This window comes from Cetorhinus maximus, chromosome 8, assembly GCF_964194155.1.
Source record: "Cetorhinus maximus chromosome 8, sCetMax3.hap1.1, whole genome shotgun sequence".
In the NCBI taxonomy this organism is placed as follows: Eukaryota; Metazoa; Chordata; class Chondrichthyes; order Lamniformes; family Cetorhinidae; genus Cetorhinus; species Cetorhinus maximus.
This window is the reverse complement of record NC_135886.1, coordinates 93,152,427-93,165,875: the sequence shown is the minus strand read 5'-3', so window position 1 is coordinate 93,165,875 and position 13,449 is coordinate 93,152,427. Positions and strand designations below refer to the sequence as shown.

General features: G+C 40.1%; 1 protein-coding gene across 7 annotated transcripts in view; it reads right to left on the bottom strand.

The window, feature by feature from the left end:
* Nucleotides 1-2,926: 2,926 nt before the first annotated feature.
* Nucleotides 2,927-13,449, bottom strand: part of diaph2 (diaphanous-related formin 2) — an 855,920-nt gene continuing 845,397 nt past the window's right edge. For all 7 annotated transcript variants that reach the window (XM_078547238.1, XM_078547236.1, XM_078547234.1 and 4 more), the window contains one exon: nucleotides 2,927-4,186. In XM_078547238.1, the coding sequence (XP_078403364.1) occupies nucleotides 4,122-4,186 (65 nt within the window). In that variant the 3' untranslated portion in view covers nucleotides 2,927-4,121. The remainder of the gene's footprint in view (nucleotides 4,187-13,449) is intronic.

The window sequence follows — 13,449 nt, the reverse complement described above, 5'->3', positions numbered from 1 at the left end:
GAATCAGGGTCACGAGGAGTCGGGTGGGTGGGACTAATCAGGCTGGGCCAGGGATTGTTGGGGGGGGGTGGTTAATCAGGCTGTGGGGGCTAGTCAGGTCAGGAGAGAGTCGGGGGATTGGGAGGGAGTCAGGGGTGTCACAGGGAGTGACTGGTGGTCAGTTGTATAGTTACCCAGAAGTTGATCTAGGTTTTTTCTATTTACCATTTCTTGGGGGTAACCATTCTGGTAAGTGAGTTATAACTGTCCAAAGTCTCTGACTCTTACACAAGAGTTGGAGGCTTTTTTTGGAGGATCTCAGGGAGCAGGAGAATTGCCCATCCTAAGTTCAAACTTCCTGGGCAAATCCCATGAAGTCACTGCATTGGGACTTCTGAGGGATCCCGCAGCGGATCTTGGTGGGGCAAGGGGGTACATCTGGTCTCTGACTATATACAGACCAGAAGAACTGGGCCAAGGATTTCAATTATGTAAGAGAAATCAAGGTAATTTGCGAAATACATTATAAAAGACGTGTTCATTTTATGAACAGTGGAAGTAACACCACTGCACCACAAATCATGTATATTGTCATATTAACTGATATATGCAAAATATACATAGCTTTATCTGTAGGCAATCGTGCTAAAATGGAATTATGTGCAAGTCAAAAATAAGGTTTAATTTTGACAATATTTTTTCTCCGCTAACAGGTTATCTCTGAACTGATATCAAGGCCACAGGGTAAAGGTGAGTTCATTGCTTGCACCTCAACAATTTACAAAATTGTTCATTATACAATAATTAGGCAAAGTTTAGAAATTTTAAAATATTTGAAATCATGTTTAATGAAATGCCTGTGCTCATTGGGTCGAAAACTCTCTGTCACTATCTTGGACATTACTTCACCAGGCTGCTCTTTTTAAGAGTAATGCTAGCATGCAATGAATCTTCGGAGTGTCTGCGGAGCCAGAACATTTGTTTTCCTAGTAAAACTTTACAGCCTTAAACCCGAGACTCAGCCTTTACTTGAATCTCAATCTTATTCTGGCCTGTTTTAGTTTTCCTTAGCAATAGAACTAGGCAGAAACACCAAGTCTCATGTGAATGCATTCTTATGGTGGCCAATCATGATACATCACTGACAGTATCAGGGGAATTCTGTGGTCCTGACCATAAGACATAGGAGCAGAAATTAGGCCATTCGGCCCATCGAGTCTGCTTATCCATTTAATCATGGCTGATAAGTTTCTCAACACCATTCTCCCGCCTTCCCCCCCCTGTAACCTTTGATCCCCTTACCAATCAAGAACCTATCTATCTCGGTCTTAAATACACTCAATGACCTGGCCTCCACAGCCTTCTGTGGCAATGAATTTCATAGATTAACCACTCTCTGGCTAAAGAAGTTTCTCCTCATCTCTGTTCTAAAAGGCCTTCCCTTTACTCTGAGGCTGTGCCCTCGGGTCCTAGTCTCTCCTACTAATGGAAACATCTTCTTCACGTCCACTCTATCCAGGCCTTTCAGTATTCTGTAAGTTTCAATCGGATCCCCCCTCATCCTTCTAAACTCCATTGAGTATAGACCCAGAGTCCTCAAACGTTCCTCATATGTTAAGCCTTTCATTCCTGGGATCATTCTTGTGAACCTCCACTGGACCCTCTCCAGGGCCAGCACATCCTTCCTGCCAAAATTGCTCACAATATTCTAAATGTGGTCCTGACCATCTGATGTTTCTGGCCGAAGGAGGATCTGAGTGGCGTGCAAGAACACAAAAATAGGAAAGAGCTGCCGCTCCTTTAAGGTAAAAATTCATGAAATTTAGGGATGTAATTTTGTCATGTAGGTCAAAGGTTTTGTGCACTTCTATGAAGCTCACTTAAGAAATTTTTATTTAATTCACAGGTAACATCTCTCATGTTTCCTTACCATGAAGTTTCCTTTTCCGCATCAAATGACTTGACCTCTACAATGCCAGATGAATCCCAGATTCAATTTTCTATAAGTGTTCCCCCACCCCTCCCCCACTACAAATCTTCATTGTGTTGGATGCTTCTTTACCATTTGCTACAATTGCAGACAAATCTGGTGTCATCTTCTAATGTCTTGAACTTCCTCCAATCTCTGCTTGCTTCTTTGGCTGATTTGCAGGGTAATTCCAGTTCAACTTTTGTAACTGGCTGCCTATTTGAGAAGGTTTACTCACCATGTGTCGTTGTCATTTGTTCAGCTGTCTCCCGAGTTGAAATCTGTCAAAGGCATAGCTTCCTTCTGGCGTTTGGAACTAAATTGTACACATCCTTTCTGATGGTGCTTTCAAACAGAAGGACACTCATAATGCATACATTGGACAATAGGCTCTGGAGACAGAAAGCTGCAGCAGACTGGTGTTAAGTCATATTTCTTCCCTGTAATTCTGAGAATGTGAGCCCATGGCAAAATTACATCTCCATTATTGACTCATAGCCTTTGAGTGGAAAAGAAAGTATGGAGGGGAACATACAACCTTGGAGCGAGAAGTTTCTTTAAAAAAAAATTGTGAAAGCACAGATAAGGCTGAGAGCTATCAGTGCAGTTATTTGCCTTGGGGAGTAAGTACTGTCAGCGAAAGCGTTAACCACTCTAAACATCACCCAGACAACATCTGTGGTAGGAAGTAGACCAGTCTCAGGCATAATTAGAATATGAATTGAATATTTCCATCAACAAAAGGGCATGTCTGGCCTAGTGGCCTAAAAACAAAAGCAGCAGCAATGTAGGGCAAAAAGGGTCAGTCAGAAACAATGGGTCTATTCAGGATGACTACAAGATGAAGATTTGTTCTGATAGACTGAGACAACTTGTTTTCACAGTACCAGAATTCACTTATAATTTTATAAAATACTTTGAATTGAGAAGAAAGCAGGTATTGTATGTGTACTGGAAATACAATAAGTGACAACAATCTCAATAATATCAATTTTATTTTAAACATTAAAGGCATTGTGCTGATATACATTCTATTTTCAATGATATAAGATAAGCAACTCTGTTAAGTATTTGCAAATTCATTTACAACATACCTTTTTCCTTTACTATATATTTAATGGATTTGGGACTCTGTTGACTATTTGTAGTTGTTATGTTCTAGTGAAGATATGTGCTAACATATAAACTGGTTACTAAGTTTTAACTGAATATTTCATTGGTCTGATCATTTAAACACATATCTCAACTATTGTTGAGATCTGCTTATAATATTTTTTGAAACAGCTTTAAATAGAATGCTTTTTAAGATGCAATTTCCAAAATCTTAATTTCTATAAAACAAGCACAAGTGTTGCAGCATTGTTATTGCACAGAGTGGATATGAACAAACTTCCACTGCAGCAAAACTAACTGTGCAATAACTACATGACATTAAAACAATCCATAATCAATGTATTTTCCACGTGACTTAAGAAATCACATGTAATACAGACTTGCTACTTAACAAATGTCATTCTTTAGTTATAGGCAGTGACAAAATAAGAATGCTGTATTCATTTTCTTTCCTGAAAATATGCATATAAAGTACATCCAAGTGCATAATTAGAAAATATTTTTGCTCAAGAAAAATACTTCTTTTAGGGAAAACATAAATCTAAAATAAATCCTTCCAAAAGACAGAAAAAAGACGGCTATTTTGCCACAGTTGATTTGCTGGGTGTGTTCAGACTTTGGTTATTTTGGTAACATTCCACGGCCCCAAAGCAGAGTTATTTCGAGTTTGCTCATGTAAATCACACACTCTAACTTACGAACAGAAAAGAATCAGAATCATGCCAAATTGGGATCCCAAGCACTTGCTTTCTTTCTCTCATTTTGTTTTGCAAAAATATAAAACAAAATCATTGAAATGAATTTCACGACACCATGGATAAAGTCCATCTAATTGCAATTCTAGGTCAGTTAGTGGGAATATAAAAGTTAAAAGTTTCTTAAGGGTCAGCAGAGAGTGTTCAATTCTGCACATTCTCAGACACAATGTTTTCATGATTCCTCTGGATCGCCTCTTCTGGCCCTCACAGATCATTGTCTGCACCACAGTTTTGAGCTGTTCTGATGCCCAAGGGTTGGTAGAAAAATAAGCTTTAAGCTTCAGTCCTTTGGCACCTTGGGATCATGCAAATGTTGTATTTCCATTGTGACGGGAACGTGACCTCTCCAAAGTAATGCGCCTATTTTCTATGACAGGAGAAATAAAAGGTTTAGATTTTGTTGGTAAGTTTTCCAAAGAAAGTGGCAAAATACAAAAGTAAAAATATAAACATATATTTAGCATGTAAATAGAAATAGCAAGTTTAGCCATATACAAATTACATTGACGCTGAAATGCATTTAAGGATCTAAAATAAATTGCACTTTAGATCATATGAGCAAGGTGATAAAAGCTGAAGAAGAATGCATAGACACATTCCCTTGGATGCTTATGAAGTAGCAATCCCAACTAAAATTGTCTACATATTGGGAATCTATCTAAGTGAACGTGAAATGCACTTCAGATACCTTTGGGGATTGAATCATATAGTGGTAAAAATGCACAGTGACTGTTAAAAGCAAAAGCAGCTAAGCAACAAAGATTCAAATGGTAGAAATGCAAGGCAAGGTCTGCTGGCTCCCTTTCATGTAGAGTGTCTGTCTTAGACAACATCATGTCATCAGTGATCCATTAATATTAACTATTTCACTGCCAGCAATACTGGAAATTTGATATTGTACACTGGGTTCTATTGGGGGCATCCTTGTCAAGGTACGCCAGGCTGCAAAAGTGATTTATTTGACTTGCAATGCCTGAAGCCAAGATGTAAAAGCGTCATTGCAACAAACATATCATTTCTGTAACCTAAGGCTACGTATTTTAGAGCTAATTCACCAAGATTACAGTAGTTCTATTAGACTCCATTGAGTTATGGTCATGGAGCTATATAAGAATACAAGATATAGTTGCACTTTCACTGGGATAATCTGATATATGACTTCTGATATAAAGTGCATTGTTTATGATGGTGTTGTTAATAAAGAAAGCACATAAAATAACCTCTATAAAAGATGTCCCTTGTTCTCCTTTCTGGAAGAGTGATGCATGGTCAGCAAGTACCATGTATAAATCAGAAAGCTTTTTCCTCTACAGTTGTTTGATATTTCTCATTCAGGATCTGGAGGACTGCTTCTCAGTGAGCTCATGCAGTATGTTAAAAAAAAAGCTTGTTGGAAATGGTAAAATAAATTTTAGGGCCACAGCTATTTACAGCAACTATGCATTAGCACCAATGTGACTATTACTGCACAAGCTCGACAGAAAAACCTGAAACTGAAAAAACCTGCAAATCGGGATACCTACACAACAAAAAGCACAACTTATGAACAGTAAATGTAAAAAAAAACTTTGCATAAAATTGAAACTGTCAAATTTGGTTGCTAAGAAAATTAACAAAATACAGCGATGTGAAATTAAACAAATTTTCAGCAGAAGTTTCATGTCCAAAATTTTAACTTTGAAGAACATGAACAGTATGCATGCTAAACAGATGCACAATACATCTATTTGCAGTAAGTAACTTGCCTAATTAAATTGCTATCTGTTACCGACCATATTTTGCAAACCGTACTTGAGGGTGCAGGCAGTGGTCTCTTGGATCACCATACCATGCAATAGTGTTGTAGAATGCAGATTTGATCATCTTCTGAATTTCCAAATTAAGCCGTTAAAAAGGTACTAAATAGAAGTCAGTCCCGAGGGGAAGGGTGCAAGCTCTCATGACAGGGGAACAATGTTACATGCATAAAAACTATCGAATACTGTACATGAAATTATTTACATACAACAAAATACTAAATAAAACGATTAGAAACAGAGTTATATAACAGTTTATAATTTGTTCTGCACTAGTATTTTAGAGGATAGAAGTAATAATTAGAAGTGCTTGCAATCAATATATTTATTGAATTCAAGTTTCGCCATATTGCCTTTTCAGCACAGGGTCAAAACGCACCATGGGAAACTGATGTTGAATCAAAATTACAGATAACTTACAATACTGAAGTAAAAACGTTACAAAGAAAATGGAGAAAATCCAATGGGAAACTGTAGAATTCATGAACAGGGAAGAGCTGATAACTCGAGTGTTAAAACATGAGAGAATTATAAGCTTTCCTCAAGAGTGGAATAGATCCATGCTCACGGATTTATGGTTTCCTATTTGTACAACATACATGCAACGTAAAAACATAAAGACTGAAGTAACTGCTGAAACATATTATATTTTGCTTACAGCATAGGTCTATACGATAATGACACTTCAACACACAGTTCAAATGTTGAGTATGATCCGTAAAACGGCAGACTGAGCTAAACGACAGTAACTTCAAACGATGAACTATGCAGGAATCCGACACTGACTGGCTTTTCAGTGAATCAAGAGACTTGCATATAATCTGTAGAGTGAAACATGCTAGTATTGGGACTTGATAAGTAGTTGAGCTGCATGAGTATTGGATACTCTGCCATTAAGATTATTTCAGTTGTGGTTCTACCAGAATAAGGTAAGGGTTCTCACTAGTCTACATCTAGTATTCAAACTGTAAATAGGTTTTTCCTCAGGAAATCAGCAAAGTGGGTTACTTCATTTGACTATTCAATGATTGCTCTATTGATGCAATGTTAATTATTTTAAGGATAATTTTAAGATTTAATTTTTACCTCATTTTACTGTACATTTTTAAATTTTGTTTCTCGAGTGTTCCATGTATTAACAGGGTTTTGGTAGCTTAGCCTTTTTAAAAAAAACTCTCTTCAAGTTATTGCTCTTCATCTCCTTTTTCTCTCACAGATGTTCTGAGATTAGTAGTTAGACAAGTGAAAATAGTTCAGAATTTCATTCCTCTGTCTTCCAGGAAAGTGCCTGGAGTGCACTCCATGGGCAGAGTCTTAACATCCTTAAAAATAATCACATATCTCGTGTTTGGGTAGCGTGCCGGATGCCTCAATTTTCTGGGAGGTGGCCTAAGTGACTGCTTCCGCTGCCCAATTAAGGATGGCAGCTGGGTTCCTGAGGCTGCAGCCCAACAAGAGGGTCTGTTATCTTAGAAGGACATCAGCCTCTCCAGTAGAGGTGGGTGCTGTCGTTGTAGGAGGGGTCTGTGAGGCTACCTCCAAATTGAGGCAAAATTAACTTTGAAAAGGTTACAATTTTGATTAATAAACTACGGCCACAGCTACCAGACCAACACAGTCAAGGGGAAACCCTTCTACAGGATGGCCCATGGTTGTAGCTGTGGTCTGTTTATCCATGTGGCTCTTTTGGGGAGAATGTGTAGACGGCCTTGCAGGCACCTCAGCCAGCCACCCCCAAGCCACTTCTGGGTACCAGCCAGGCTTTATCCTCAGCAGGGCTCTGTCCGTTGCTGCGATAGGTCCTGGTGACGTCTCCAATCTGTCCACCACTGGACACTTACTTACGCAGGTTGGCTACCCGCCACTGCCTGCTGTGTCTGTTATCATCGTAGTGGGTCTTAGATGGGGTTATCCTTGATCAGGATTGATAGAGACTGCTGGAGGCAAGGCTGTTGGAAAATTTCACCTTTCATCGAACCTTCTACTAACAATGTACAATACAAGGCTTAGCACGAGGCTTCACATAGAATTCTCTCTCTCTCAGCATATTGTTTTCATGTGATAAATCACTGATGATGTAGACTGTCTATTTAGATATTTAACATTAATCCTTCATACTACATCTCCCCCAAGTCTCTGACTCAATTAAATACATTATTTACATCATCCCACATATCTGGTTCACAGAGATAGGAGCGCTGATGGTTTCACCAATCTCTCTGATCTTGCTGTCAGCTCTCTCAGAGATTGCATAGGATTCAAGTTTTCCATGTTCTCTCTTGAACTCGGTGGAGTAGTACGTGAATCATCAGAGACTTACTGGCTCGCTGTTTAGGTTGTCTTCCTGATTGTCTGAGTAGTTCATCCATTGCATCGATGGTCTTCATCTTGTAGATACAAGTGCGCTTGTATTTCTTCTCACTATTCCATTTTCAGTCTCTAGTTAAGATCACAGATGCAGTGTTTTTTTTCCAAAATTTAGCCTTCGAATTCTGGTCGCGATTCCAGACTGATTCACCTTGTTGGAATTCTGGTAAATCCTGCACTCTATGGCATTGATTGAAGTTTCTAATTTGATTTGCACGATGCTCATTCTCCTTCTCCCTAACTTTCTCTATAACTGCTACTTTGAGACATGGCATAAGCGTGTGTGGAAGAACAGGAAGTTGAGTCTGTAGTTGTCTTCCCATCAGAAGTTCTGATGGAGTCAACCCATTCTGAAGTGGTGTGGAATGGTAGCTCAACAGTGCTAAGTTGATATTGTCATTTTTCTTCAACAAAGCCTTCATCATCCTCACACTTTGTTCGGCCTCTGCATTTGCTTGTGGGTAACTGGGTGAATTAGTCATGTAGACAAATATGCAGGCTTCTATGAACTGCTTAAACCGTTCGTTTACAAAATGTAAGCAATTGTCTGAAATGACTAAATTTGGAATGCCATGGGCAGGATTTTCCCCCCATCAGGGGCGAAGTTGAAGGGTGGGCGTGTACAGGCGCGCTTCTGATCAGCACCCCCGATTGAGGGCGCGGCACCATTTTACATGGGTGGGCCAGTTAAGGCCCGCTCAGTGCGACATCCGCACGGAAGCGCTATGCGCTCCCTGTGCGGGCAGAGCTGGGGGGGGGGGGGGGGGGGGGGGGGGGAGGGAGATCCCAAAATCGAGAGTGCGCTCTTTCACGCATGCACACGAAAGAGCGCACTCATCCCCCTGAGGCTAGGTGCTGCTTGAAAAAAACAATTCCTGACATGTCCCCTCACATCAGGTTGGGACATGTTCATCATTTTTACAAAAACTTTAATAAAATTTTAAAAATCCTACATGAAACCTCATCCCACCTGTGGATGAGGTTTCATGCTTTTTCTAATTCCCGCTGGGGCTCCTGGCCTGCCGCCAACCTTAAGGCCATTAATTAGTTTAATTACTCTGTCAATGGCCTCAATTAGCCATTGACAGGTCGGCGGGCACGCAGCTGATTTTGCTGCGTCCCCGCCTACTGGAAAATTTAAATGGGGCGCATTGGGAGTTCTGCCCGACGTTACCGCGCATCATTTTACGTGTCGGCGAGCGAGCCCCACCCCGCCGCATCATTTTACGTGTCGGCGAGTGGGCCCGACGGGAAAATCCTGCCCCATGTGTGGCAAGAATTTTTTGGGTGATTTAATTACTGCATCTGAGGTTGGATCATGAAAACATTTCACCTCAATCCATCTGGAGTAATAGTCAACAACTATGAGGAACGTCTTCCCCTTGAGCTCAAAAAGATCCATTCCGAGATGTTCCCACGGTCTGGACAGAAATGAGGATACCATCATTGGTTCCTTTTGCTCCTGGTGATGGATTGCACAGGTGATGCAGTTTAAAATCATTTCGTCCAATGATTTTGAGAGCTTTGGTCATTACATGGAATTTTGCACTCTTGCATGACACTTTGTATTGCCCAGGTGTCCCTGGTGTATTTCTTGAAGGTCTTGCGTCTGAGGACTCTAGATATGACCAATCTCTCATTGCAAATCAGCAGGTCAGATATAACACTGAGATGTCTTCTTGCTCTAAGCACTGCTTTAGGATGAAATTATTAGGAACATACTCTGGCCATCCATTTTTGCAGTATTATTTAATTTTAACACATTCTTCATATGCCTTTTGTACCTTTCAAATTTCATTTAGCCTCTGTGTTGTCACTGTTGGAAATTTTATAGTCAATGGTATTTTAGGCTCTACATCTTTGATGAAATTTATGTCTTATTCAGGCTTTTCAACAGGAATACATGACAATGCGTCTGCTGTTGTTTGTTGTTTTCCCTGGACATATTCGGTTTTGGCATCGAACTTCGTGAGTCTCAGCCAGACTCTTGGTGGCATCTTTGGTAATTCTTTAGTATTTAGTAAGGTAACCAATGGTTTATGTTTATCTCAATGGTAAACTTTAGACCCAAGATGTAGTTGGGAAGCTTCTCACAGGCCCACGTGGCTGCTATTGCCTCTTTTTCAATTACAGCATTTTTAAATTCCATTTCAGTCAATAAGCAAGATGCATAGTATACAGGTCTGAGTTTCCCATATTTTTGAAGTTGATAGGGTACTGCTCTTAGTCCAGTCACTGCAGCAACTACCGTGAGCTGTTCCAGGTCACAGTGTGCCAATATGTCTGGTGAAATGTGCATCACTTTTATCTTTTGGAATGAAATCTGTTGATGTTCTTCCCAACACCATGCTTGGTCTTGCCTAAGCAACTGTCGCAGTTGTTCATTTACATGTGCCAGATTAGGTATGAACTTCCTTACTTGATTGTCCATCCCCATGAAGTGCTGAAGCCATGTAGTGTTGCAAGGTGGGAGAAAATCCCTTGGCCTTTTGTGAATCAGCCCTAATATATGATGCATGAACAATGTGCCCCAGAAATTTAATGGTAGGTTGAGAGAACTCATTTATTGTTGCGAGTCAGTCCTGCTTCTTGCAAGCATTCTAACTGCTCTCACCCTTGCATCGTACTTCAGTATAGCGGGCATGTGGATCAGGATGTCATCCATATGAAGGTGACCCCTCATAATCTTTCAACAATTCCCATCATCATCCTCTGAAAAATCTCTGATGCCGATGCAATTCTAAAGGGTAGCCAATTGAAATAACATCTTCCAAACGGTGTAATTTATTGTCAGGAAGATATAATAATGTTATCGGAATTTATTGTAAAATAGTGGCATCTGTGTCTATGTGCATGTGTGAGACTTAATTGGATTAAAAGTAGCGCGCCTGAAGGCTTTGACGTATTAGAAGATAAGCTAAGTTTGAAATATTAAGTAGGTAAACATGGGGGAAGTTTAAAATGTAAGGTGTAAAAGAACATTTGCATTTTTAAATAAATCAGACAAGATTGTTTTCAAAGGAAGGGTGAAATGTGTCACCTAGCCAGGTGAGGTTCAGAAACAGTGTGCTTATTCTTCCCAAAGATTACTGGTAAAATTGGTGCTATGATAAATTTTTATGATCAGGGAAGTAAAGCCCAAAGACATAGTGAAACAATGGGAATTTGCATTCAAAGGGGAAAATATGCATAAAGGAGAGAAGGCTCTGTATAAAGGCATTTTAAAATCTAACAAGCGTGAAAAGCCTTCAGCATCTACACCTCAAGCTGCTGTCTACAACAAATAGAAGTTGAGAAGCTCACTTTGAATTGCATTGTTCAGGGTATCATGTTTCTTTGCCTGGGTCTTTTAAAATCTGTGTGTCTTACTGTTGCCTTAATGGAGGTGTAACTGGGAGTCAGATTGCTTACGGGATTTAGAAGTTATTTTAATAGTAATTTGTCGGCAAATGTATATGCTTAAAATCATTTCTCTTATTGATAATTGTTAATGTAATTTTGTAAAAACCTATCAGGCTCGGTGGTCTTATTACTAATGAATTCAAAGCTCGCATCTCAAAACATCCAAATTGCAAAAATAGTTATGGCAGTTGTCTCAAGTTTCTCTCGGGTTTGAACAACATAGCATTTACCTTCGGCTGTTCCATAACAGTATATAGACAGTAGTTTGGATTCCTTGTGGAAGGCAGTTGCCAGAAGCCATTGTTTGCATCCAGCTTTATAAAAATTGTACCTTTTGCTAGCTTTGCCAGACTCTCATCCAAAGGCATCATTGGGTGGATCTCCCTTTCAACTGCTTTGTTCAGCTTGTGTGAGGTCAGCACATCTTTGTACTGAGCCATTTGGCCTTGGTACAGGAACCATACCTGAACACCACCTTGTAGGTTTGGTTACAGATGAGATGATCCCCTAATACAGCGTTAACTCAATTTTTTGTTTCACCTTCTGTAAAAGCAAGTGTGGAACTTTACTTGGGGTGAACAAGCACGTTAGGTTTGCATCTGGTCTCATTGTGATGTAGGAGGCTGTTTTCAGACCTCCAAATAATTGTGGAAACTCTGTCCTGAATTCTTTTGTTTTTTTCTTGGCTTCCCAATTAGTCTACTTTATGAACGAGTTGTCGGTCTTTGCATGTTTTTTTGCTTAACGGTGAACACTCTTCAAGTTTTGGATTACATATAAAGTTTTTGTGATTTCTCTCCCTTGTGGTGAAGCTTAGCAGTCAACTGTCCCTTGACCTTCAGTTGAATGCCTCCTGGGCCGTGGAGCCATATGTTCGATGGCTGGAGGGATTTTTGCTTTAGCTGCTGTTCTGTGTTTGAAGGAACTGAAGCTCCTGCTCCAGTGTCTAATTTAAGTTTGTTTTATTTCCACTGATCATAATTTCTGCGCTCCAATACTTCCCATTACATCCTGTAATTTCTCCCAAGAATGATACTTCATTGTCTTTTTCATCTCAATTTCCTAAATACTACATGTTTTAATTGGTTTCTCCTCGACTTTTTATATTAGAAGCTTCTCGCTGCAGCATACGGATCCTCTCCTCTTACAGGAATGGCACTCCACATTTTTGGTGGGGCATTCTTCACACTGGTGCAGCCTCTTGCTGCCACAGTGAGAACACTGAGTAATGGTAGCTACTGCGCCTTCTTTGCTCTTTCCCTGTTTTTGAGTAGGTGCATTACTACTGTGTCCCCCAAACAGCACTGTGTCAGTTGTTTCTCTCCACGTGATCTCCTTATTGCCTCAAATAAATAGACAATTTTGCTTTCTGACTTCTGCCTGTCTTGCTAACAGCATCAAATCATCCCTTGACTACAGAAAATCTGATAAGTCTCCTCCAAAACTCCAATTACAGTGCGATCCCAAATTAATTTGTCTTTCAGGGCTCCATATTCTCAATTCTCAACTAATGGATATAACTCATTATTGAAGGAATCTACGCTTTCTCCAGGTCTTTGGGTATGTCGATTGAACTTCATCCTTTCTATGATGGCGTTCCTCCTAAGGTTGAAAAATGTGTCAAAGGCGTTATGACCTCTTTGTATGTCACCATCTCTTTGTTTATGCCCTGTCTAGCCATTGAGTCATCTGCATGACTGCCTATAACGTAGAGAAGGATACTGACATGTTCCTTGCTAGTTTCCTCTGCTACTCCTGAAGTGGTTCTGTAACTGGTAAACCTATGACCCCCAGTTCAGGCAATTCTCAGCTTGATCCAGGCCTTCCACATGGTCAAAGCACTCAGCATTAGGAAAGATTGTCTCCCATGGCTTTTCTTCACTCTAGCCTTTCTTCGAGTACTGCTGGCATTTCTCCAGCTCTGTCCTTGTTCCACAGCCATTTCTCTTGCTGCACCTTCCATTGTTCGGCTCTTTATTTGGCGCTTTTCCTGTCATGTTTTCTCTTGTCACCATCTGTTATCATTGTTGTGGGTCTTAGATGAGGCTATCCCTGGTCTGGATTG